At 44.0% G+C, this 27,720-nt stretch overlaps 1 protein-coding gene and 1 non-coding gene across 5 annotated transcripts in view; one reads left to right on the forward strand and one right to left on the reverse strand.

The window, feature by feature from the left end:
• SERGEF (secretion regulating guanine nucleotide exchange factor) overlaps positions 1-27,720 on the reverse strand; it is a 316,021-nt gene that overhangs the window by 125,637 nt on the left and 162,664 nt on the right. Inside the window, exon 10 of one of the 4 annotated variants that reach the window (XM_038764501.1) lies at positions 23,033-23,069. The exons of the other annotated variants lie outside the window; for them this stretch is intronic. Coding sequence (XP_038620429.1) covers positions 23,033-23,069 — 37 coding nt within the window. The remainder of the gene's footprint in view (positions 1-23,032; positions 23,070-27,720) is intronic. 4 annotated transcript variants of the gene reach the window in all.
• On the forward strand, positions 13,784-13,919 carry LOC119944397. Its single transcript, XR_005455879.1, has one exon. It is a non-coding gene; the product is annotated as a small nucleolar RNA SNORA7 (small nucleolar RNA).

Genomic DNA, 27,720 nt, shown 5'->3' on the forward strand with positions numbered 1-27,720 from the left:
AATCACTATTCTGAGCATGAGTGATCGTATTATTCATTCATTCATTCATTCAATCGTATTTATTGAGCGCTTACTGTGTGCAGAGCACTGTACTAAGCGCTTGGGAAGTACAAGTTGGCAACATATAGAGACGGTCCCTACCCAACAGCGGGCTCACAGTCTAGAAAAATATTACCACGGTATTACCGTGGTAGCGGTTTGGATGGAGAGGAAAGGGCGGATTTTGGCGACGTGGTGAAGGTGGAACTGAGAGGATTTAGTGACGGATTGAATATGTGGGTTGAACGTGAGAGAGGAGTCAAGGATAACGCCAAGGTTATGGGCTTGTGAGCAGGAAGGATGGTGGTGCTCTCTACTGTGTGACTTTGGGCAAGTCACTTCATCATCATCATCATCAATCATATTTATTGAGCGCTTACTATGTACTATGAGCACTGTACTAAGCGCTTGGGAAGTACAAATTGGCAACATATAGAGACAGTCCCTACCCAACAGTGGGCTCACAGTCTAAAAGGGGGAGACAGAGAACAAAACCAAACATACTAATAAAATAAAATAAATAGAATAGATATGTACAAATAAAATAAATAAATAAATAGAGTAAAAAAAATGTACAAACATATATACATATATACAGTATATGTATGTATATACATATACACTTCTCTATGCCTCAGTTACCTCATCTGTAAAATGGGGATTAAGCCTGTGAGCCCCCTGTGGGACAACCTGATCACCTTGGAACCTCCCCGCCCCTTAGAACAGTGCTTTGCACATAGTAAGTGCTTAATAAATGCCATCATCATCATCATTATTATTATTACAGCGATGGGAAAGTCAGGGGGAAGACATTTGAGTGACAGCAGACAAATCAAACATTTAAGTGGTCAACCCCAAAGGACACTGACAAAAGGAAGGACTGCACTTGCTACTGATGTGCTTGTTGTATGACCTGTGGGTTCATTCATTCAATCATATTTATTGAGTTTGTACTGTGTGCAGAGCACTCTGCTAAGCATTTGGGAGAGTACATAGAACTAAAAACAGACACATTCCGGGAATGCTCTGCATACAGTAAGTGCTCAATGATGGAGTGATCGATTTCCCTCCTGAATTTTCCACCTGTTTTCACATTTGAATTTTCCCAGAGACTCGCACCATTTTCTAGTTTATTATTCAACCAGATGACTTCACTCTTTCCACAAAAGTTATATACTTTCAAGTTTCTGCAACCGCACTTCATCATCCCAGTGTCAGGAGGAAAATAGATAGAAAGGCACAAGGACTAAAAATTTCCCTAAATCTGACAACAGAATTAATTTAGTAGGCATCCAATAAGCACAGAACACAATTCTAACTTCCAAAATGTGTTAATGAAACATAAGCTATTCATAAAGGAACGCCAAACTGCAGCACCGATTTTGAAACTGTTTTATAACAAGAGATTCTGGTTAAAAAAATTGATATACTGTACTCCATTACAAAATGTCACTGGAGAAATTGAGCAATGTATCATGGTAGAAAATAGGAATCACACCTCCTAAAATTCCACATATTACTACAGAATATATTTTGAACAAGATTTGCAGCAAAGAACTGGTTCTGTCAGTGTCAGAAGCTATCCAAATTTAGAGTTTCATCTTGGAATACACACCAACACAAACATATATATTTAGAAATAAGTATAATAACGTGGTATTTATCAAGCTTTACCATATGCCCAGCACTGTAATAAACACTATAATAAACACTATATCATTCATTCATTCAATCATATTTATTGAACGCTTACTGTATTACGCGCTTGGGAAAGTACAATACAAATGAAATTGGACACTAATCCTAGTCACAAAGGGGGAGGGAGAACAGGTATTGAATCTCCATTTTACAGATGAGGAAACTGAGGCCCAGGGAATTTAAATGACTTGCCCAAGATTACACAGCAGCTAAGTGGCAGAGATAGGATTAGAACCCAAGTCCTCTAACTCACAGGCCTGTGCTCTTTCTTTTTTTCCTTTTTTTTATGGTATTTGTTAAGCACTTACTATGTGCCAAGTACTGAGGTAGACACAAGCTAATCAGGTTGGACAGTCCCTGTGCCATACAGGGCTCAAAATCTTAATCCCCATTTTACAGAGGAGGCAACTGAGGCCAACAGAAGTGAGGTGATGTACCCCAAGGGTCACACAGTAAACATGTGGTGTAGGCAGGATTAGAACCCAGGTCCTTCAGGCTCCCAGGCCCGAGCTTTATTCATTCATTCATTCAATCATATTTATTGAGTGCTTACTGTGTGGAGAGCACTGTACTAAGCGCTTAGGAAGTACAAGTCGGCAACATACAGAGACGGTCCCTACCCAACAACGGGCTCACAGTCTAGAAGGGGGAGACAGACAACAAAACAAAACACGTGGACAGGTGTCAAAATCGTCAGAACAAATAGAATTAAAGCTAGATGCACATCATTAACAAAATAAATAGAATAGTAAATACGTACAAGTAAAATAGAGTAATAAATCTGTACAAACATATACACAGGTTCTGTGGGGAGGGGAAGGAAGTAAGGCGGGGGGAATGGGGAGGAGGAGAGGAAAAAGGAGGCTCAGTCTGGCAACTCTGCTTCGCTCCAGAGCATGCTCAATTATACAGAATACAATTTTACTCAACATAAGAATCTCTGCTGTGCCATAATGTGTTTTCACTATGTGTTTTGGCTAGAACTCCGTTAGGGAATTAGGAAACTCTTGTCCGACAATGCCAGCCTGTTGGAATATAATGTGCTGCGGTAATGGATTAGATGTTTGTGCTCTCTTAATCAATCAATCATTCATATTTATTGAGTGGTTACTGTGCGCACAGTACTGTACTAAGTGCTTGGAAGAGTACAACACAACGATACAGACATATTTCCTGCCAACAGTGAGCTTACAATCTCCGGGGGGGAGACAAACATTGCTACAAATAAATAAATTACAGATTTGTTAAAGTGCTGTGGGGCTGGGAGAAGGATAAATACCCACGATCCCTGACCTTAAGGAGCTTACAGTCTACTGAAGATAATGTTCAAATAAAAATAATGATTGTGGTATTTGTTAAGCACTTAACTATGTGCCAGGCACTGTGCTAAGCATGGGGGTGAATACAAGCAAATTGAGTTGGATGCAGTCCTTGTCTCTTGTGGGGCTCCTAGTCTCAATCCTCATTTTACAGATGAGGAAACTGAGGCACAGAGAACAAAACAAAACATATTAACAAAATAAAATAAATAGAATAGATATGTACAAGTAAAATAAATAGAGTAATAAATACGTGCAAAGATATATACATATATACAGGACCGTCTCTATATGTTGCCAATTTGTACTTCCCAAGTGCTTAGTACAGTGCTCTGCATACAGTAAGCGCTCAATAAATCCGATTGAATGAATCAATGAATGACTGTCAGGGAGGGAAAGGTAAGGAAAGAAGACAATTTTCAATGAAGTGGGAGTCTTTGGACCCAGAGAGCTACTGCACAACCTGAGACCGTTGTTATTTTTAGACCTTTTAGACTGTGAGCCCAATGTTGGGTAGGGACTGTCTCTATATGTTGCCAATTTGTACTTCCCAAGCGCTTAGTACAGTGCTCTGCACATAGTAAGTGCTCAATAAATATGATTGATTGATTGATTGTTGTTGTTGTAATAATAATAGTTATTATTATTGCATTTGTTATGTGCTTACTATGTGTCCAGCACCGTGCTAAGCGCCGGGGTGGACACAAGCTAATCAGGTTGGACCCAGTCCCTGTCCCACATGGGGCTCACAATCTTGATCCCCATTTTACAGATGAGGTAAATGAGTCACGGGGTAGTTAAGTGACATGCCCAAGGTCATAGCAGACGAGTGGTAGAGGCGGAATTAGAACTTTCATTCCAACTTCCAGGTCTCTCCTCTATCCACTAGGCCATGATGCTTCCCTGTTAGCTGTCCAACAACCCTCAGCCACTTCTTCGAGTCCAAAGAAACCCACACCCTTCAGGCAAATCTCCTAGGAGATACAAAAAGAATTTGTAGCAATCTATTTATTTGACGATGGATAGATAAAAGAATCATTGCCATCTAAAAGAACAGCACTGTGACCTAGGGGATAGAGTATGGGTTTGGCAGTCAGAAGGACCTAAGTTCATTCATTCATTCATTCACTCATTCATTCAATCGTATTTATTGAGCACCTACTGTGTGCACAGCACTGTACCAAGAGCTTGGGAAGTACAAGTTGGCAACATATAGAGACAGTCCCTACCCAACAGTGGGCTCACACTCTAGAAGGGGGAGACAGACAACAAAACCAAACATTAACAAAATAAAATAAATAGAATAAGTATGTACAAATAAAATAAATAGTGTTATAAATATATACAAACATATATGCATATATACAGGTGCTGTGGGGAGGGGAAGGAGGTAAGGCAGGAGGGGTGGGGAGGGGGAAATTCTAATACTGGCTCAGCCACTTGTCTGCTCTGTGACCTTAGGCAAGTCACTTCACCTCTCTGGGGCCTCAGTTACCTCATCTGTAAAATGGGGATTAAGACTTTGAGCCCTGTGGGGGACAGGGACTGGGTCCAATCTGATTAGCTTGTATCTATCCCAGTGCTTGGTGTAGTTGCCTGGCATATAGTAAGCGCTTAACAAATACCATAAAAATAGAGCAAGGAATAGATATGCTCCAAAATATGTGTGAGTGCTTCTCATCTTGGGTTTAATTATTGTCATTCTGTGTTGCCTGCCATCTGAATCATAATTTAAAGGATTTGGGCTTGGTGACAAAGCAGTTATATCCATTTAAAAAAAGAAGAAGAGAAGGTAAATACATTATTTCAGCTGCTTTCTTGCCTGCCTCTGCAGTCTAGAAGTTCCTCCCCATCCTTGATAAATTAACCACTTAAAAAACATTGTTATTAACTGTTCATCTGACCAAAGTACATAATCATTCCGTTAGAAAAATTTCCAAAATGAAATCCACTTGGAGTCGAAAATACAATAAAGTTTTTCAATTCATCTAATGCAAACGGTCACCCTTCCGATTAGAAGGGAATAAACTGCTCTCTCTGATATGGTTTTAAAGGTCATTTAATAAATAAATTAATTAATTAATAAATACGATTGATTGATTTTTGTCTCTCGGGCCTCAGTTAACTCATCGGTAAAATGGGGATTAAGAGGATAAGCCCCATGCGGGTCAGGGACTGTGTCTAACCTGATTAACTTGGATCTATCCCAGTGCTTAGAACAGTGCTTGGCACATAATAAGCATTTAACAAATACCATTATTATTATTACTATTCTTATTATTAAAGTCACTTGCCTGAGCTCACTCAGTAGGCAAGCGGTAGAGCCAGGATTAGAACTGGGTCTCCTTATTCCTGGTTCCGGGCTCTGTCCACTGGGCAAAACTGTTAACAGCGATCAAACATTTCACCTCAGACCCATAGTAATCTCCAAACCAGCGTGGCTTAGTGGAAATCAATCAATCAATCAATCAATCGTATTTCTTGAGCGCTTACTGTGTGCAGAGCACTGTACTAAGCGCTTGGGAAGTCCAAGTTGGCAACATATAGAGACAGTCCCTACCCAACAGTGGGCTCACAGTCTAAAAGGGGGAGACGGAGAACAAAACCAAACATACTAACAAAATAAAATAAGTAGAATAGATATGTACAAGTAAAATAAATAAATAAATAGAGTAATAAATATGTACAAACATATATACATATATACAGGCGCTGTGGGGAAGGGAAGGAGGTAAGATGGGGGGATGGAGAGGGGGACGAGGGGGAGAGGAAGGAAGGGGCTCAGTCTGGGAAGGCCTCCTGGAGGAGGTGAGCTCTCAGTAGGGCCTTGAAGGGAGGAAGAGAGCTAGCTTGGCGGATGGGCAGAGGGAGGGCATTCCAGGCCCGGGAAAGAGCCCGGACTTGGGATCAGAGGTCATGGGTTCTAATCCTGGCTCCGCCACTTGTCCGCTTGTGACCTTGGGCAGTCACTTCACATCTCTGTGCCTCCTCATCTGTGAAATGGGAATTTTTTTATGGCATTTATTAAGCACTTACTCTGTGCAAAGCACTGTTCTAAGTGCTGGGGTGGTTACAAGGAGATCAGGTTGTCCCACGGGGGGCTCACAGTCTTAATCCCCATTTTACAGATGAGGGAACTGAGGCACAGAGAAGTGAAGTGACTTGCCCGAAGTCACACAGCTGACAACTGGCAGAGCCGGGATTTGAACTCATGACCTCTGACTCCAAAGCCCGGGCTCTTTCCACTGAGCCATGCTACTTCTGTGAGCCTCATGTGGGACAACCCTGATTACCTTGTATCTCCCCCAGCGCTTAGAACAGTGCTTGGCACATAGTAAGTACTTAACAAATACTACTATTTGTACATACTTATTCTATTTATTTTATTTTGTTAATATGTTTTGTTTCGTTCTCCGTCTCTCCCTTCTAGACTGTGAGCCCACTGTTGGGTAGGGACTGTCTCTATATGTTGCCAACTTGTACTTCCCAACTGCTTAGTACAGTGCTCTGCACACAGTAAGCACTCAATAAATATGATTGAATGAATATTATTATTATTATTAGTACTGTGAAAGTTCTTTTCCTCTCTCTCCCGCTCCAGTCCCTCCAGACCTTCCCCCAGGACTGAGAAAAAACTGGGCAGACTCCATCTTGCTGCCAGGCTTTCTGTCACCTAGCCTTCACTTCCTCACTTGTCTAATAGCTATAGTCTTCAAAGATGATTTATTTCCAGGATTTTATTTACCCCTTAGGGGTAGAGGATACAATGGTAACTGCCCCTCAATACTATTCATTTGTGGCATTTGTTAAGCATGTACTATGTGCCAGACACTGTTCTAAGAGCTGGGGTAGATACGAGTTAAAGTTGGACACAGTCCATGTCCCGTGTGGGGCTCACAGTCTTAATTCCGATTTTACAGAAGAGGTCACTGAGGTCCAGAGGAGCGAAGTGACTGGTCCAAGGTCTCACAGCAGATAAGTGGCAGAGCCAGGATGAGAACCAAGTGCTTAGTAAAGTGCTCTGCACACAGTAAGCACTCAATGAATGTGATCGAAAGAATGAAAGATTGAACCCAGGTCCTCTGATTCCCAGGGTCGTGCTCTTTCCACTAGGCCACACTGCTTTATTCCCCATGGTGACAATTTCCCTAGATTTCAGGAATTTGGGAAACAGTTGAGCTCCAGGCTGTAAAGACCCAAAAGTGGAAGAAGCAGAAAGGGCTGTCCAATCACCTAGAATCTCTCATTCTCCCCCTTATTATTATTAGTTGTCCACCTAGTCAATCCTAACACTAACAATCATAGAAGAAACAGTGTGACCTAGTGGATAAAGCCCGGGCCTGGAAGCCTGAGGACCTGGGTTCTAATCCCGGCGCCAAACCATCATCATCAATCGTATTTATTGAGCGCTTACTGTGTGCAGAGCACTGTACTAAGCGCTTGGGAAGTACAAGTTGGCAACATATAGAGACAGTCCCTACCCAACAGTGGGCTCACAGTCTAAACCCTGTCCGCTGCGTGACTCTGGGCAAATCACTTCACTTCTCTTTGCCTCAGTTCCCTCATCTGTAAAATGAGGATTGAGACTGTGAGCCCCATGTGAGACAGGGACTGTGTCCAGCCTGATTTGCTTGTATTCACCCCAGCACTTAGTACAGTGCCTGGCACATAGTAAACGCTTAACAAATACCACAGTTATTATTAATAAAAATAATAATCACATTTATTAAGTGCTTACTACGTGCAAAGCACTGTTCTAAGCGCTGGGGAGGTTACAAGGTGATCAGGTTGTCCCATGGAGGGCTCACAGTCTTAATCCCCATTTTACAGATGAGGTAACTGAGGCCCAGAGAATTCAAGTGACTTGCCCAAAGTCACACAGCTGACAATTGGCAGAGCCGGGATTTGAACCCACGACCTCTGACTCCAAAGCCCGTGCTCTTTCCACTGCGCTATGCTGCTTCTTCTCTGGGCCTCACTTACCATATCTGCAAAATGGGGATTGAGATCGTGAGCCCCACGTAGCACATGGACTGTGTCCAACCTGATTAGCTTGTATTTAACCCCAGTGCTTAGTACACAGTAGGAGCTCAACAAATAGCATTAAAAAATATCTGTGGCATTTGTGAAGCTTTTACTATATGCCAAGCACTGTGCTGACTGCTGGGGTAAATACAGCAGATCAGAACCAGTTCCCGTCCCCCTTGGGGCTCACAGCCTAAGTAGGAAGGAGACCAGGGATCCCCCCATTTTACAGGTGAGGGAACTGAGGCCCAGAGAGGTCAAGTGACTTACCCAAGGCCACACAGCAGGCAAGTGGCAGAGCTGGTACTAGAACTCAGGCCTCCTGATTGCCAAGCCCGTGGTCTTTTCTTTTCTCTCCCAGACCAGATTTTCACTCAGCCCCACTGTACTCTATTATTTCTCATTTTTCCTCAGTTGACTTGGGTATAAAAAAGGAAGATAAACTTCCCAAGACAACTCTAAACCTTGATGAAGATCTGAGAAAATCTAATCAATACTGAGGGCCCCGTGGTTTCTGCCCTTTTCCTGGATAAATGACAGGAATGAAGTTGAAGCCGAGATAATGAGGAAGCCCATTTTTAAAGTTACCTTAGAGGGAGGAGAGATGGGGTCTGAGAGAATCAATCAATCAATCGTATTGATCGAGCGCTTACTGTGGGCAGAGTACTGTACTAAGCACTTGGCTTAGTGGATAGAGCACGGGACTGGGAGTCAGAAAGACGTGGGTTTTAATCCTGGCTCTGCCAAATGTCTGCTGTGTGACCTGTGAAAGTCACTTAACTTCTCTGGGCCTCAGTTACCCCATCTGTAAAATGGGGATTAAGAGTGTGAGCCCCACATTGGACGGTGACTATGTTCAACCTTCTTAACTTGTATCTACCCCAGTACTTAGAACAGTGCTTGGTACATAGTAAGCGCTTAACAAATACCATCATTATTATTATTATTATTATTAAAGTCACTTGCCCGAGGTCACTCAATAGGCAAGCGGTAGAGCCAGGATTAGAACCTGGTTCTCCGGATCCCTGGTTCTGGGCTCTGTCCAATAGGTGACACTGCTTAAAGCGACCAAACATTTCAGTGCTTAGTACAGTGCCTGGCACATGGTAAGCACTTAACAAGTACCATAATTAACAGAGTTGGTGGACACGCTCCGTGCCTACAGGAGATCAAGGTCTAGAGGAAGAGAGAAGCAAAGAGAAGACAAGAACAGCTGACAAATCATGAAGTTGGCACGTACTAACGGAAACCCCCAGGGCCCCTCCGTGCTAAGGTGATTACATTTTCTGCACTTTGCCACTTTTTTGAACGATCCATACATATTCGGAGACTAAAGAGATCATCGTCAGGTTGATATAACTGAGATTCACCGCAACAGGAGAAAATTCCTTAGGGGACAGGAGAGGTGGCCATTTCTTACAGTTCTCTAACTCTACTAGAAGGTAGTGTTGCCTATCATCATCATCATCATCATCAATCGTATTTATTGAGCGCTTACTGTGTGCAGAGCACTGTACTAAGCGCTTGGGAAGTACAAGTTTGCGACATATAGAGACAGTCCCTACCCAACAGTTGCCTAGTGGAAAGAGCACAGGCCTGGCCGTTAGAGGACCTGGGTTCTAATCCCAATTCTGTGGCTTGTCTGCTGTGTGACCCTGGGCAACTCCTCTGTATCTCAGTTTCCTCATCAATGCCTTATTGAAAGCACATCATCTCCTCCAAGAGCCCTTCCCTAACTAAGCCCTCTTTTCCTCTTCTCCCACTTCCTTCTACATCACCCTGACTTGCTCCCTTTATTCATCCCCCTCCCACTCCTCCAGTTCTTACGTATAGACAATAATGATGGTATTTGTTAAGCGCTTACTACTGTGCCAGACACTGTTCTAAGCGCTGGGGTAGATACGAGGTAATCAGGTTGTCCCACATAGGGCTCATAGACTTAATCCCCATTTTACAGATGAGGTAACTGAGGCACAGAGAAGTGAAGTGACTTGCCCAAAGTCACCTGGTTGATAAGTGGCAGAGCTGTGATTAGAACCCACGATCTCTGACTCCCAAGCCTGGGCTCTTTCCACTAAGCCACGCTGCCTCCCTGTATATCTGTCACTTATTTATTTCTATTAATGTCCGTCCTCTAGACCATAAGCTCATTGCGGGCAGGGAACGTGTCTATTGTAGTACTTTCTCAGGCAATTAGTACAGCGCTCAGCACACAATAAACCCTCAGTAAATATGATTGACTGACCGATTCGGGGTATGTTAAAAATGCCTCCAGATGGATGGTCATACACAGGAGAAATGAAGAGAAATGGTGACCGTCTCCTAACCAAATCCTCGGGCACTTGGCTGTCAGACAGAGCTCCGAATTGCTACCATTAATGTCTAACTGACGCTGGCAGGCTGACCGACAGATAATAATAATAATAATAATAATGTTGGCATTTGTTAAGCGCTTACTATGTGCAAAGCACTGTTCTATCCGCCAGCCTCCTCCAACAGGCCCCCGTGACCGCTACTTAATCTGTCATACAAGCCCACTTTTCATCGTCGGTTCATCATAGTAATTCCCCCGATGCAGCTTCCGGTTCGAATTTAGTTGGAATCGTTGGGTTTCCCTTTTTGTAAACTGATGTCGTAAATTAAAAGAAAATGGAATCTGTCTCAAGAGCCCTTTGCCTTCTCTGAGACGCAGATTTTAGAAATTCTCCATAGTAGGAGGTTGTAGAGTTCTGGACATAAATGGCTTTTTTTTTAAATTGTATTTGTTAAGTGCTTACTGTGTGTCAGGCACGGTTCTAAGCGTCGGGGTAGATAAAAGATAATCTGGTTGGACACAGTCTCTGACCCACTTGGATTTGTGGCCTTTCTTCACCTCTCCCTTAGCCCCACAGTAATAATGTACATAACCATAATTTTTTATGGTATTTATTAAGCGCTTACTATATACCAGACACTGAAAGAAGCACTGGGTTGGATACAGGCTAATCAGGTCGGACACAATCCATGTCCTATAATGGGGCTCACTGTCTTAATTCCCATTTTACAGACGAGGGAATTGAGGCAAAGAGAAGTGAAGTGATTTGCCAAAGGTCACACACAGACAAGTGGCGGAGCCAGGATCAGAACCCAGGTCATCTGACTACCATTATTATTATTATTATATCATAAATATTGTAAATTTATTTATTTATATTAATGTCTTTCTCCCCCTCTGGACTGCAAGCTCACTATGGGCACGGAATGACGAGTCTGCCAACTCTGCTCTATTGTATTCCCCCGAGCGCTTAGTACAGTGCTCTGAAAACAGTAATGATAACAACACTAGTTTTAGCATTTGTTAAATGCTAAAAATGTGCCACACACTGTACTAAGGGCTGGGTGGATACAAGCAATTCAGGTTGGACACAGTCCCTGACCTGCCTGGGGCTCACAGTCTTAATCCCCATTTTACAGATGAGGGAACTGAGGCACAGAGAAGTGAAATGACTTGTCCAAGTCCACAGAACAGACAGGTAGAAGAGCTGGGATTAGAACCCATGGCCTTCGAACTCCGAGGCCATGCTCTATCCACTATGCCATGCTGCTTCCCCTACCTATTTAATTGTGGCATTTGTTAAGGATTTACTAAGGGCCAAGCACTGTACTAAGCGCTGGGGTGGATACAAGCAAATCGAGTTGGTCACATTCCCTGTCCCGCCTGGGGCACACAGTCTTAATCCCCCTTTTACAGATGAGGTAACCAAGACTCAGAGAAGTGACATAGCAAGTGCTCAATAAATACAATTTATTTCACTGACGGATTCTAAAACACTAATTGGGAGCCAATGGGTTAATCTCCATTTAAACCACCAGAATGATGCAAAGTCATTCATTCATTCATTCATTCAATCATATTTATTGAGCGCTTACTGTGTGCAGAGCACTGTACTAAGCGCTTGGGAAGTACAAGTTGGCAACATAGAGAGACGGTCCCTACCTAACAGTGGGCTCACAGTCTAGAAGTCATTTCAAACTCTCAATCTATTGGTCATATTCCTAGGGGAGGTGTTAAAATGTTGGCAGTTATTTTTGAAAAGTATTCCAAACCTCAGTTGTGATAATAATAATAATAATAATAATAATAATAATAATAATGGCATTTGTTAAGCGCTTACTATGTGCAAAGCACTGTTCTAAGCGCTGGGGGATACAAGGCGATCAGGTTGTCCCACGTGGGGCTCACAGTCAATCCCCATTTTACAGATGAGGTAGCTGAGGCTCAGAGAAGTTAAGTGACTTGCCCAAGGTCACACAGCAGACGTGGCGGAGCCGGGATTCAAACCCATGACCTCTGGCTCCAAAGCCCGTGCTTTACCACTGAGCCACGCTGCTTCTTGCTCCATGATGCCAGAGAGTTGTGATGCCAGAGAGTTCTCATTTGAGACTAACTTGTCATCATCATTAGCAAAACATCAACAGAAACTGTTGCACGCCTACTTTTTGCGCAGCACTGACCTAAGCACTGAGGAAAACAGAGAAGCAGAATCAGGTGCAACCCCTACCCTCAAAGAGCTCATGGTCTAACGGGGGAGAGGGGCTGGCAGAAATAAACGTACAGTAGTTGAACCAGCACGGGAGGAAAGACGAACCTAGAGTGGCTTATTAGCAAGAGCCCGGGGTTTGGAGTCGGAGGTTGTGGGTTCTAATCCCTGCTCCACGACTTGTCAGCTGTGTGACTTTGGGCAAGCCACTTCACATCTCTGGGCCTCAGTTCCCTCATCCGGAAAATGGGGATTAAGACTGTGAGCCCCACATGGGACAACCTGATTACCTTGTATCTGCCCTGGCATGTAGAACAGTGCTTGGCACATAGTAAGCACTTAACAAATACCAATCGATCAATCAATCAATCGTATTTATTGAGCACTTACTGTGTGCAGAGCACTGTACTAAGAGCTTGGGAAGTACAAGTTGGCAACATATAGAGACAGTGCCTACCCAACAGTGTGCTCACAGTCTAAAAGGGGGAGACAGAGAACAAAACCAAACATACTAACAAAATAAAATAGAATAGATTTGTACAAGTAAAATAAATAAATAAATAGAGTAATAAATATGTACAAACATATATACATATATACAGGTGCTGTGGGGAAGGGAAGGAGGTAAAATGGGGGGATGGAGGGGGGACGAGGGGGAGAGGAAGGAAGGGGCTCAGTCTGGGAAGGCCTCCTGGAGGAGGTGAGCTCTCAGTAGGGCCTTGAAGGGAGGAAGAGAGCTAGCTTGGCGGATGGGCAGAGGGATTGGGGGCATTCCAGGCCCGGGGGATGACGTGGGCCGGGGGTCGATGGTGGGACAGGCAAGAACGAGGCCTAACGGTGAGGAGATTAGCGGCGGAGGAGCGGAGGGTGCGCGCTGGGCTGTAGAAGGAGAGAAGGGAGGTGAGGTAGGAGGGGACGAGGTTATGGATGGACAGCCTTGAAGCCCAGGGTGAGGAGTTTCTGCCTGATGCGCAGATTGATTGGTAGCCACTGGAGATTTTTGAGGAGGGGAATAATATGCCCAGAGCGTTTCTGGACAAAGATAATCCGGGCAGCAGCATGAAGTATGGATTGAAGTGGGGAGAGACACAAGGATGGGAGATCAGAGAGAAGGCTGATGCAGTAGCCTTCATTATATGGGTAAATCACATACATGGATAATAATAATGGTACTTGTTAAACCCCCTCTGAGGGTCATACTTGGAGTTTCCAGTATTCTACCAGTCTCGGCTGTGGGAGGGAGAGTCCAGCAGAGGCATACCCATTCCATTCCTAGCTTGGGCAGTGGCTAGCGAGTGGAAGGCAATCTGCTACAAGCCCAAACTCCCCCGTGCTGGGCAGCAGCAGCACGGGAGAGAGTCGAGGACAGAGACTCGAGTTTACTACAGAGAAGGAGGCAATGGTAAACCACTTCCACATTTTTACCAAGAAAACTCTATGGATCCACTACCAGAACGATTGCAGATTGAGCCCCCTTCTTCCTCTCCCCCTCCCCATCCCCCCCGCCTTACCTCCTTCCCCTCCCCACAGCACCTGTATATATGTTTGCACAGATTTATTACTCTATTTTACTTCTACATATTTACTATTCTATTAATTTTATTTTGTTAATATGTTTTGTTTTGTTGTCTGTCTCCCCCTTCTAGACTGTGAGCCCGCTGTTGGGTAGGGACCGTCTCTATGTGTTGCCAATTTGTACTTCCCAAGTGCTTAGTCCAGTGCTCTGCACACAGTAAGTCCTCAATAAATACGACTGAATAAATGAATGAATAAACTTGTACTTCCCAAGCGCTTAGTATAGTGCTCTGCACACAGTAAGCGCTCAATAAATACAATTGAATGAATGAATGAAAAGTGGGACATTCTGGGAGAGATGTGTCTATGGCGTCGCTATGGGCCGGACACGACTCGACAGCATAAAACAACAACAACTTGTTGAACACTTACTATGTGCCAATCACTTGTCTAAGTACTGAGGGAGATACAAGGCAATCAAGTCGGACACAGTCCCTGTCCCACATGAGGCTTACACTTCTGGGTTCGAATCCCGGCTCCGTCAAATGTCTGCTCTGTGACCTTGGGCAAGTCACTCCACTTTTCTGGGCCTTAGTTCCCTCATCTGTAAAATGGGGATTAAGACTGTGAGCTCCTTGTGAGCAGGGACTGTGTCCAACCTGATTAACTAGTATCTACCCCAGTGTTTAGAACAGTGCTGGGCACATAGTAAGCACTTAACAAATACCACAGTTTATTATTATTATTATTGTTATTATTACTAACTAGCCAAGACAAGCAGGTCCTACTCAAATAAATGTTAATCATGAATTCAAGAAACATTCTAAGATCATCTAAAAGCTGATCTTCTATCTTTTGATAATTGTATATATTTCCTAAAGGAATAATAATAATAATGATCACATTTGTTAAGTGCTTACTACGTGCAAAGCACTGTTCTAAGCGCTGGGGGGGATACAAGGTGATCAGGTTGTCCCACATGGGGCTCACAGTCTTAATCCCCATTTTACTGATGAGGTCACTGCGGCTCAGAGAAGTTAAGTGACTTGCCCAAGGTCACACAGCAGACATGTGGCAGAGCTGGAATTAGAACCCATGACCTCTGGCTCCCAAGCCCGTGCTCTTTCCACTGAGCTACACTGCTTTAGAGAAAGGAACATCTCTAAAGGAGCAAATCATAATAACAATAACAGCAACAACAATAATAATAAGAATAATAATTGTGATATATCTTATAATAATAATAATGATGGCATTTGTTAAGTGCTTACCATGTGCAAAGCACTGTCCTAAGCGCTGGGGAGGATACAAGGTGATCAGATTGTCCCAAGTGCAGCTCACAGGGCTCACAGTCTTCATCCCCATTTTAAAGATGAGGTAACTGAGGCCCAGAGTGACTTGCCCAAAGTCACACAGCTGGCAATTGGCGGAGGTGGGATTTGAACCCATGACCTCCGACTCCCAAGCCCATTGCTCTTTCCATTGAGCCTCACTTACTATGTGCCAGGCCCTGGGGTGAATACAAGCAAATTGGGTTGGTCACAGCCCCTGTACTTTAGGGGGCTCACAGTCTTAATCCCCATTTTACCGATGATGAGGCACTGAGAAGTGAAGTGACTTGCCCACGGTCACACAGCAGACAAGCGGCAGAGCCGGGATTAGAACCCAAGTCCCTTTGACTCCCAGGCTTGGGCTCTATCCACTAGACCCCACTGCTTCTAGTTGCTTCTTGCAATGACAAGTTCATGGTCAAAAGGTCGCATTAATCATGGGGATGATATCTGCTACAGAAGCCCCTACTTCCAGGCAAGAACAAACAGAATTTCCATTTGAATCCAGAGCAGGATCTAAATCTGGGGCTCCAGAAAGAGGGCTGATTTGGAGGAAAATAATCATAATAATGGTGTTCAAATATGTGAACGGTAATTATACATAAAATGGAGACCAGATGTTCTCCATCTCACTGAGGACAGAACAAGAGGACAAATTAGAGCAGGAAGGATTCACGTCAGATACAAGGGAGAATTTCCTGACCGAGAGGGTTCTTAAAAGCTGGGAAAAGTTACTGAGGGAATTTGTGGAATCTCCTCCTTTAGAGACTGTTGAAAAACAGGAGAGATCTCTTTGTCCTTTGCCTGTTTGCTTGCTGTCTGTTTTTTTTTTTTTATATAATGGCATTTATTAAGCACGTACTATGTGCTAAGCACTGTTCTAAGCGCTGTTTTCTTAGGACCTAAACTGTTTACTTGATGGCTTAGGACATGAGTAAAGGCAGGTGAATGGATTAGGACAGTAGGATGTTTTTTGGTTTTTTGTATGGTATTCGTTAAGCGCTTACTGTGTGGCAGGCACTGTACTATTCATTCATTCATTCAATCATATTTATTGAGCGCTTACTATGTGCAGAGCACTGTACTAAGTGCTTGGGAAGTACAAGATGGCAACATATACAGACGGTCCCTACCCAACAATGGGCTCTCAGTCTAGAAGGGGGAGACAGACAACAAAACAAAACATGTGGTCAGGTGTCAAGTCATCAGAATAAATAAAAGTAAAGCTAGATGCACATCATTGTCATCAGAATAAATAGAAGTAAAGCTAGATGCACATCACTGACAAAGTAAACAGAATAGTAAATATGTACAAGTAAAATAAATAGAGTAATAAATCTGTACAAACATATATACAGGAGCTGTGGGGAGGGGAAGGAGGTAGGGTGGGGGGATGATGCCTACCTAGGCTAAACAACAGTACAACAAATAATTAGTTCAAATTACGAAAGCATACTAAGCACTGGGGTAGATACCACCTAGTCAGGTTGGACCCGATCCCCGTCCCACATCGGGCTCAGAGTCTTCATCCACATTTTACAGATGAGGTAACTGTGGCAAAGAGAAATGAAGTGACTTACCCAAGGTCTCCCAGCAGACAAGTGGTAAAACCAGGATTATACATTATAAGTTACTTATTTATTCATATTAACATCTGTGTTCCCCTCTAGACTGTAAACTAGTTATGAGCAGGGAACTTGTTTGCTAATTCTGCTGAAATGTTCTCTCCCAAGCACTAATACAGTGCTCTGCACACAGTTAAGCGTTCAACAAATACAATCGATTGATTGATTGACCCGGGAAGCTGAAGGCAACAGGACTGCTCATATCCAGGAGCAATGGCTATGTTTTTCACGCTATCGGTGGTGGATCGGCTTCAATTGAACCCATTTAAATCATTCCCTAAATTCAGATAAATTATTCTTTAGGAAGCCTAGACTTAATCCCTGCTTTCTACAAAAACCGCACTCTTGTGGCTTCATGTTCCTCCCTTCAAGGCCCTGCTGAGAGCTCACCTCCTCCAGGAGGCCTTCCCAGACTGAGCCCCTTCCTTCCTCTCCCCCTCGTCCCCCTCTCCATCCCCCCCATCTTACCTCCTTCCCTTCCCCACAGCAGCTGTATATTTGTATATATGTTTGTACATATTTATTACTCTATTTATTTTACTTGTACATATCTATTCTATTTATTTTATTTTGTTAGTATGTTTGGTTTTGTTCTCTGTCCCCCCTTTTAGACTGTGAGCCCACTGTTGGGTAGGGACGGTCTCTATATGTTGCCAATTTGTACTTCCCAAGCGCTTAGTACAGTGCTCTGCACATAGTAAGCGCTCAATAAATACGATTGATGATGATGATGATGTTAAGATCATTTTTAACAGCCAGGAAAGCCTGGTGCTAGGATAGGTTTTTGCTTCTGAATCACCAGAGGCAGCCCTCTGAAACAATAGCTAAGATTTCTGTTGTCCTTTGCTCAAAATGTTTCTCTCTCTTTTCTTCTATTGCTCCTCCCTCTTAGCATTGTTCTTCAGGCTCCTCTGAACCCAAATCTCCTAGCAATCCGCTCTTCATTAAGACCAGGATTCTAATCCCAGCTCCATCGCTTGTCTCCCGTGTGACCCTGGGCAAGTCATTTCGCTTCTCCGGGCTTCAGTTCTCATCGGTTCTCTCATAGAGAAGGAGCGTGGCTCAGTGGAAAGAGCCCGGGCTTGGGAGTCAGAGGTCATGGGTTCTAATCCCGGCTCCATCCCTGGTCAGCTGTGTGACTTTGGGCAAGTCACTTCACTTCTCTGTGCCTCAGTTACCTCATCTGTCAAATGGGGATTAGGACTGTGAGCCCCACGTGGGACAAACTGATCACTTTGCATCCACCCCAGCGCTTAGAACAGTGCTTTGCCCATAGTAAGCGCTTAACAAATGCCATCAATTATTATTATTATCATTATCCCACGTGGGATATGAACTGTGTCCAACCTGATGATGTAGTGGAAGAGCCTGGGCCTGGCAGTAAAAAGCTCATGGGTTCTAATCCCAGCTCTGCCGCTTGTCTGCTGTGTGACCTTGGGCGAGTCACTTCACTTCTCTGGGCCTCAGTGACCTCATCTGTAAAATGGGGATGAAGACTGTGAGCCCCATGTGGGACAGGGACTGTGTCCAGCTTGATTTGCTTGTCTCCACCCCAGTGCTTAGTACAGTGCCAGGCACACAGTAAGCGCTTAACACCATTATTATTATTATTATCATCATCATCATCAATCGTATTTATTGAGCGCTTACTGTGTGCAGAGCACTGTACTAAGCGCTTGGGAAGTCCAAGTTGTCAACATATAGAGACAGTCCGTACCCAACAGTGGGCTCACAGTCTATATTATCTTGTATCTACCTCAGCGATTAATCAATCAATCAATCAATCGTATTTATTGAGCGCTTACTGTGTGCAGAGCACTGTACTAAGCGCTTGGGAAGTACAAGTTGGCAACGTATAGAGACAGTCCCTACCCAACAGTGGGCTCACAGTCTAGAAGGTACAGAGCCTTGGAACATAGTAAGTGCTTAACAAATACCATTAAAAAAAAAAGAAAGGGGGAATAGAGCCAAAGAACAAAGCTTGCCCCAATCTTGGCCTTAAGCAAGTAGCTGTCCATCACATCTCGCCATTCCTTCTCTGACTCCATTTGGGGAAGCCCTTCTTACTACAGACCGGACTTGGCAATTCTCCAGCTGAATCTGGAGGTAGGAGTATTGGGAACACGCCAAAGAAGTTCAGCTCAATGAGGAGTGGGTCAGATACTACAAAGGAAGAGGAAATTGGCTGCTGCTACTGAGATTCAAAAAAAAAAAATATATATATATATATATATTACTCAGACACCACACTCTGAAATGTGTGCCAGGTTTGTCTTTGACCCACTGGTCCTGGATTTCTCTTCACCTGAGCAAGCGGGCTCTTTATTCATTCAATCGTATTCATTACTGTGGGCAGAGCACTGTACTAAACGCTTGGGAAAATGCAACAATAAAGAGTGACAATCCCTGCCCACAACAAGCTCACAGTCTAGAATCTTTAGGCAGAGAGAGTTTGAGCAAGACTGCCCTCTTTCCTAGATTTCAACCATTATGGCCAATAGGTTTTTAGTCGAATAATTTGAGTCTGATCCATTTTGCACCCCTGAAATCTACAATCGGTGGTAATTATTGAGCACTTATTCTGTGCAGAGAACTATAATAATAATAATAATTGGCATTTGTTAAGCACTTACTATGTGCAAAGCACTGTTCTAAGTGCCGGGGAGGATACAGGGTGATCAGGTTGTCCCACGTGGGGCTCACAGTCTTAATCCCCATTTTACAGTTGAGGTAACTGAGGCCCAGAGAAGTTAAGTGACTTGCCCAAGATCACACAGCAGACATGTGGTGGAGTCGGGATACGAACCCATGACCTCTAACTCCAAGGCCCAGGCTCTTTCCACTGAGCCACGCTGCTTCTATACTAAGTGCATAGGAGAGTATGATTCATTCATTCCTTCATTCATTCACTATATTAAGCGCTTGGGAGAGTAAGATTCACTCATTCCTTCATTCATTCAATCATATTGATTGACTGGAGAAGCAGCATGGCTTAGTGGAAAGAGCCCGGGCTTGGGAGTCAGAGGACGTGGGTTCTAATCCTGGCTCCGCCACTTGTCTGCTGTGTGACCTCGGGCACGTCACTTAACTTCTCTGGGCCTCATCTGTAAAATGGGGATTAAAAGTGTGAGCCCCACGTGGGGCTGTATCTACCCCAATGCTTACAACAATACTTGGCACATAGTGTTTAACAAATACCATAATGGCAATAATAATAATTGAGCCCTTACTGTGTGCAGAACACTGAATAATGACAATAATAATAATAATGACATTTTTTAAGCCTTACTATGTGCGAAGCACTGTTCTAAGCACTGGGGTGGATACAAGGTGATCAGGTTGTCCCATGTGGGGCTCACAGACAATCCCCATTTTCCAGATGAGGTAACTGAGGCACAGAGAAGTGAAGTGACTTACCCAAAGTCACACAGCTGACAAGCAGCAGAGCCAGTATTAGAACCTATGACGCCTTTTAGACGGTGAGCCCACTGTTGGGTAGGGACTGTCTCTATCTGTGGCCAACTTGCCAACTGTGCTCTGCACGCAGTAAGCGCTCAATAAATACAATCCCACCTCTGACACTTGTGGAGAAGGGAGAATTGCCTCTAGGTGAACAGATAATCTTCCCTTCGTCATCATCCCTAATGATTTCCTATCCTGCCTCCCTTACACCCAGGATTTCCCCAGGTTTCCATCACAGTTCCCCTAATCTCTCTAACCATTCCATCCTTCAATCCTGCTTCCCTGTTTTCCCTCATGTATTCCTTTTTTATGGAATTTGTTAAGCACTTACTATGCTTCTAGACAGTGAGCCCGTTGCTGGGTAGGGATTGTCATTCATTCATTCATTCAATCGTATTTATTGAGCGCTTACTGTGTGCAGAGCACTGTACTAAACACTTGGGAAGTACAAGTTGGCAGCATATAGAGATGGTCCCTACCCAACAGTGGGCTCACAGTCTAGAAAGATTGTCCTATCTGTTGCCAAATTGTACTGCACTTGGAACAGTGTCAAACACTGTTCCAAGCGCTTAGTACAGTGCTTTGCACACAGTAAGCGCTCAATTAATACCACTGAATGATTAATGTGCCAGGCACTGTACTAAGCACTGGGGTAGACACAAGCTAATCATGTTGGACATAGTCCCTGTCCCACGTGGAGCCACGAGTCTTAATCCCCATTTTTACAGATGAAGGAACTGAGGCCCCGAGAAGCGAAGTGACGTGCCCCAACTCACAGAGCAGAGCCATGTCAGAGTCGGGATTAGAACCTACGTCCTTCTAACTCTCACCCCTCACCCCTCACATCCAAGCCGTCACCAAAACCTGCTGGTCTCAGCTCCGCAACATTGCCAAGATCCGCCCTTTCCTCTCCATCCACACTGCTACCCTGCTCGTTCAAGCTCTCATCCTATCCCGTCTGGACTACTGCATCAGCCTTCTCTCTGATCTCCCATTCTCGGGTCTCTCCCAACTTCAATCCATACTTCATGCTGCTGTCCGGATTGTCTTTTTCCAGAAACACTCTGGGCATGTTACTCCCCTCCTCAAAAATCTCCAGTGGCTACCAATCAATCTGCCCATCAGGCAGAAACTCCTCACCCTGGGCTTCAAGGCTGTCCATCTCCTTGCCCCCTCCTACCTCACCTCCCTTCTGTCCTTCTCCAGCCCAACCCGCACCCTCCACTCCTCTGCCGCTAATCTCCTCACTGTACCTCGTTCTCGCCTGTTCCGCCATCGACCCCCGGCCCACGTCCTCCCCCGGGCCTGGAACGTCCTCCCTCCCAACATCCTCCAAGCTAGCTCTCTTCCTCCCTTCAAGGCCCTACTGAGCGCTCACCTCCTCCAGGAGGCCTTCCCAGACTGAGCCCCTTCCTTCTTCTCCCCCTCGTCCCCCTCTCCATCCCCCCCATCTTACCTCCTTCCCTTCTCCACAGCACCTGTATATATGTATATATGTTTGTACAAATTTATTACTCTATTTATTTCTTTATTTCTTTTACTTGTACATATCTAGTTTATTTATTTTATTTTGTTAGTATGTTTGGTTTTGTTGTCTGTCTCCCCCTTTTAGACTGTGAGCCCACTGTTGGGTAGGGACTGTCTCTATATGTTGCCAACTTGTACTTCCCAAGCACTTAGTATAGTGCTCTGCACAAAGTAAGCACTCAATAAATATGATTGATTTATTGATTGATTGATTTACTCCCAGAGCCGGGCTCTACCCATTAGACCATACAGCTTCTCGCTTTGGTAGAATGTTCTTCCGCCCTTCCTGTGTTCTACTTATTCCGTTTTCTTGTGATCCTTCTGGGTTCACACTGGCCCCTGGAGCACCTAAATTCTTCCCCGCCACCGCAGCTGTGGCACCCTAAAGAGGAAATGCGCTCGTCTCTTCCTTTGATTGGTGAATTTTTTATCATTCCAACTCTTCCATAGTTCAGCTGCAAAAGGTCCCAAGATGAACATAAAGGAAGTGGCACCGTTTCCTTTCCGTTCCCCTGATTCTAACTAGTCCGCGAGATTCTCATCTTGACTACATTTTAATTTCAGATTTTGCTTCCCTCCTGAGCTCTATAGCCGTAGATCACCGTTCTTTCTTCTGCCTCTTTGAGCTTTCATTCATTCAATCGTATTTATTGAGCGCTTACTGTGTGCAGAGCACTGTACTAAGCGCTTGAAAAGTCCAAGTTGGCAATATATAGAGACGGTCCCTACACAACAGCGGGCTCACAGTCTAGAAGGGGGAGACGGACAACAAAACAAAACATGTGGCCAGGAGTCAAGTCGCCAGAACAAATAGAATTAAAGCTAGATGTTTCTAATTCGGTCCCTTTCATGATGCCTTGAATACTTTTTCTGATTGCTGGAAGGTCCCTGTGAAATTCCAAATGATTGTGAAGGGGAAATTACAAAGGTCAAAAGAATCTGTGCTAATGCACCGTAGGAATTGAACTTACCAGTCACTGCCAGGTTATGCTCAGATCCACATGCAATCTGGAAGGAAAAATAAGAAGCAGTGGAACACAGGTCAAAGAACTAGGGAAAAAAAACCCTAATTATTAAATGTTTGAACCAGGATGCTTAAGCGTGGCTCAGTGGAAAGACCACGGGCTTGGGAGTCAGAGGTCATGGGTTCAAATCCCGGCTCCGCCGCTTCTCAGCTGTGTGACTTTGGGGAAGTCGCTTAGAACAGTGCCAGCACTTAGAACAGTGCTTTGCACATAGTAAGTGCTTAATAAATGCCATTATTATTATTATTACTTAACTTCTCTGTTAATGGGGATTAAGATTGTGAGCCCCACATGGGACAACCTGATTACCTTGTATCCTCCCCAGCATTAGAACAGTGCTTTGCACATTGTAAGCGCTTAACGAATACCAAAATTATTATTATTACTATTATTATTTTTGCTGGCACTAGAAGAAATGGATGTAAGTCTTGTCTTTGGTGAGGAGGTAAGGAGAATCAATCAATCTATCAATAGTATTTATTGAGCGCTTACTGTGTGCAGAGCACTGTACTAAGCACTTGGGAAGTACAAGTCGGCAACACATAGAGACAGTCCCTACCCAACACCGGGCTCACAGTCTAGAAGGAGAAGCAGCATGGCTTAGTGGATAGAGCCCGAGCCTGAGAGTCTGAAGGACCTGAATTCTAATAATAATAATAATGGCATTTGCTAAGTGCTTACTATGTATGAAGCACTGTTCTAAGTGCTGGGGAGGATACAAGGTGATCAAGTTGTCCCACATAAGACTCACAGTCTTAATCCCCATTTTACAGATGAGGTAACTGAGACCCAGAGAAGTGAGGTGACTTGCCCAAGGTCACACAGCAGACATGTGGCAGAGCCAGGATTAGAACCCATGACCTCTGACTCCCAAGCCCGTGCTCTTTCCACTGAGCCATGCTGATTCTAATCCCAGCATTCATTCTTTCATTCATTCAATCGTAGTTATTGAGCGCTTACTGTGTGCAGAGCACTGTACTAAGCGCTTGGGAAGTTCACTGACCAAGCCATCCTCTCCTCTTCTCCCACTTCCTTCTGCGCTACTCTTACTTGCTCCTTCATTCATCCTCCCTCCCATCCCCACAGCGCATATGTATGTATCTGTATATATCTGCAACTTATTTACTTATTTATCTAATTATCTGTATTAATGTCTGTCTCCTCCTCTAGACTGTGAGCTCATTGTGGGCAGGAATGTGTCTGTTGTTATATTATACTCTCCCAATCGTTTAATACAGTGCTTTGCACGCAGTAAGTGCTCAATAAATACGATTGAATGAATGAATATTACGACCTCTTAAATGGGAAGTTCCTTTCATGTCCCATGATCCTTCCAAAGCCACATGGCGAGGATAACAAAATGCGAATGTCTCGTGTGTTATTTTTTGTCTCAGGGTGGTGAATGAAATATTTTCATTGCCTTGAAGATTCATTATCTCCTGTTCTCAGGACAATTTTAGCTTTTTCATCCTACCCTCGTGTGAAATTTGATGATTGGAATTACCATTTCCATGTTAACTCTCCCAGCTTTCTCATCATCATCTTTTCCTATGCCCTTCCGCCGGGAATTAGAAAACCGGGACTCAATCAATCAATTGTATTTATTGAGCACTTACTGTATGCGGGACACATGGCGTGGCTCAGTGGAAAAGAGCACGGGCTTGGGAGTCAGAGGTCATGGGTTCAAATCCCGGCTCCACCACATGTCTGCTGTGTGACCTTGGGCAAGTCACGATTGAATGAATGAAAGGGCAGGATGAAAGCAGGTGAAGATGAAGTTGAGGTGGATGGGGTCCACCTTTCATTCATTCAATCATATTTATTGAGCGCTTACTGTGTGCAGAGCACTGTACTAAGCACTTGGGAAGTACAAGTTGGCAACATATAGAGACGGTCCCTACCCAACAGCGGGTTCACAGTCTAGAAGACTTGTCTGACTTGTCTGCTGTGTGACCTTGCGCAAGTCACTTCACTAGGCCTCAGTTCCCTAATCTGCAAAATGGGGATGAAGACTGTGAGCTCCATGTGGGACACGGCATGTGTCCAACTTGATTAGCTTGTATATCTACCCTAGCGCTTAGAACAGTGCCTGGCGCAGAGTAAGCACTTAGCAAACACCACTGAGAAAAGGTAAATTTCAGCACAATATAATAACGAAGTATTTTAGACTGTGAGCCCACTGTTGGGTAGGGACTGTCTCTATATGTTGCCAACTTGTACTTCCCAAGCGCTTAGTACAGTGCTTTGAAAACAGTAAGTACTCAATAAATATGATTGATTGATTGATTGATATTAATGTTTATGAATAATGAAGTACCAATATTGATACCTAAACGACCAGTCATTTTCCATTCCGCTATTAACAGGCACATCAAGAAATAAACACATCACTGCCCTGAGCAGATAAGGGAAGCCCTGAGGAAGCAGCGTGGCTCAGTGGAAAGATCACGGGCTCTGGAGTCAGAGGTCATGGGTTCAAATCCCAGCTCCGTGACTTAGCTGTGTGACTCTGGGCAAGTCACTTCACTTCTCTGGCCCTCAGTTCCCTCATCTGTAAAATGGGGATGAAGACTGTGAGCCCCACGTGGGACAACCTGATTACCTTGTATCTACTCCAGCGCTTAGAACAGTGCTTGGCACATGGTAAATACTTAACAAATACCAACATTATTATTATTATAAAATTGGATCAGACAAATTCATTCATTTTTGATCAGGTGACAGATGCTGATGTTGAAATATCCAAGCTGCTTATCTTGTATTACCCCAGGACTCGGTACAATGCCTGGCATATAGTAAGTGCTTAACAAATACCATTTAAAAAGGTAAATTTCAGTATAATTTATAGGATTAATGAAACACTAATGTTAATGAATAAGAAAGCTTGATTAGCTTGACTAGCTTGTATCTATCCCAGTGCTTAGCAGAGTACCGGGCACATAGTAAGCACTTAACAAATATTGTTAAAAAAAAAGTAGCGGCCGAGAAAGGGAAATCAAAGAAACTCTCACTCACCACCACCACTACCCTAGCTAATACTGCCAATTCTGGGGACCACTTCCCAATCAATTAAAAAAAATGATGGCATTTGTTAAGCTCTTATTAATCAATCAATCACATTTCATTCATTCATTCATTCAATCGTATTTATTGAGCGCTTACTGTGTGCAGAGCACTGTACTAAGCGCTTGGGAAGTCCAGTTGGCAACAGATAGAGACGGTCCCTACCCAACAGCGGGCTCACAGTCTAGAAGTGGGAGACAGACAACAAAACAAAACATATTAACAAAATAAAATAAATAGAATAGTAAATATGTACAAGACAAATAAATAGAGTAATAAATCTGTACAAACATATATACAGGTGCTGTGGGGAGGGGAAGGAGGTAAAGCTGGGGGGATGGGGAGGGGGAGGAGGGGGATCAGTCTGGTGAAGGACATTTACTGAGCGCTACTGTGTGCAGAGCGCTATACCAAGCGCTTGGGAGAGTACTTGGGAGAGAAGCAGTGTGGCTCAGTGGAAAGAGCCCGGGCTTTGGAGTCAGAAGTCATGGGTTCGCATCCCGGCTCCGCCAATTGTCAGCTGTGTGACTTTGGGCAAGTCACTTAACTTCTCTGTGCCTCTGTTACCTCATCTGTAAAATGGGGATTAAGACTGTGAGCCCCTGTGGGACAACCTGATCACCTTGTAACTTTCCCAGCACTTAGAACAGTGCTTTGCACATAGTAAGCGCTTAATAAATGCCATTATTATTATTATTATTATTATTACCATTTAACAATAGACACATTTCCCCAGAATTTCCATTTCCCTTATCTGTTAGAGACTGTGCTTCCATTTTAAAAAAAAGTGATGCTTTTATGTCATTTACACATTTTTTTTTTAATGGAAGCACAGTCTCTAACAGCTAAAGGAAATGGAAATTCTGGGGAAATGTGCTTGGTATAGCGCTCTGTAAGCTCATTGTGGGCAGGGACTGCATCCATTTATTGTTGAATTATACTCCCCCAAGTGCTTAGTACAGTGCTTTGCACACATGGGAAGCAGCGTGGCTCAGTGGAAAGAGCCCGGGCTTTGGAGTCAGAGGTCATGGGTTCGAATCCCGGCTCTGCCACTTAGCTGCGTGACTTTGGGCAAGTCGGTTAACTTCTCTGGGCCTCAGTTCCCTCATCTGTAAAATGGGGATTTAGGGCCGTGAGCCCCCTGTGGGACAACCTGATCACCTTGTAACCTCCCTGGCGCTTACAACAGTGATTTGCATATAGTAAGCCCTTAATAAATGCCATTATTATTATTATTATTATTACTATTAAGCGCTCAATGAATACGATTGAATGAATGAATGAACGAATTTGTATGTGTACCCACAGGGTGGACATTTCTCTGGAGGGGGTCTTCCTAGTCCTCCCTCTCTCTGCTCCCACCCCCCCCATCTGTCTCTCTCAACTTCTCTCTCTGTCTCTTTTAGACTGTGAGCCCACTGTTGGGTAGGGACCGTCTCTATATGTTGCCAACTTGTACTTCCCAAGCGCTTAGTACAGTGCTCTGCACACAGTAAGCGCTCAATAAATACAATTGATGATAATTAGCCAAAAGTTTGCCAACCTAGACTCCAAGCTCCCCCAAGCCCCAG

The sequence above is a fragment of the Tachyglossus aculeatus genome, chromosome 22 (genome assembly GCF_015852505.1).
Source record: "Tachyglossus aculeatus isolate mTacAcu1 chromosome 22, mTacAcu1.pri, whole genome shotgun sequence".
NCBI classification, from domain to species: domain Eukaryota; kingdom Metazoa; phylum Chordata; class Mammalia; order Monotremata; family Tachyglossidae; genus Tachyglossus; species Tachyglossus aculeatus.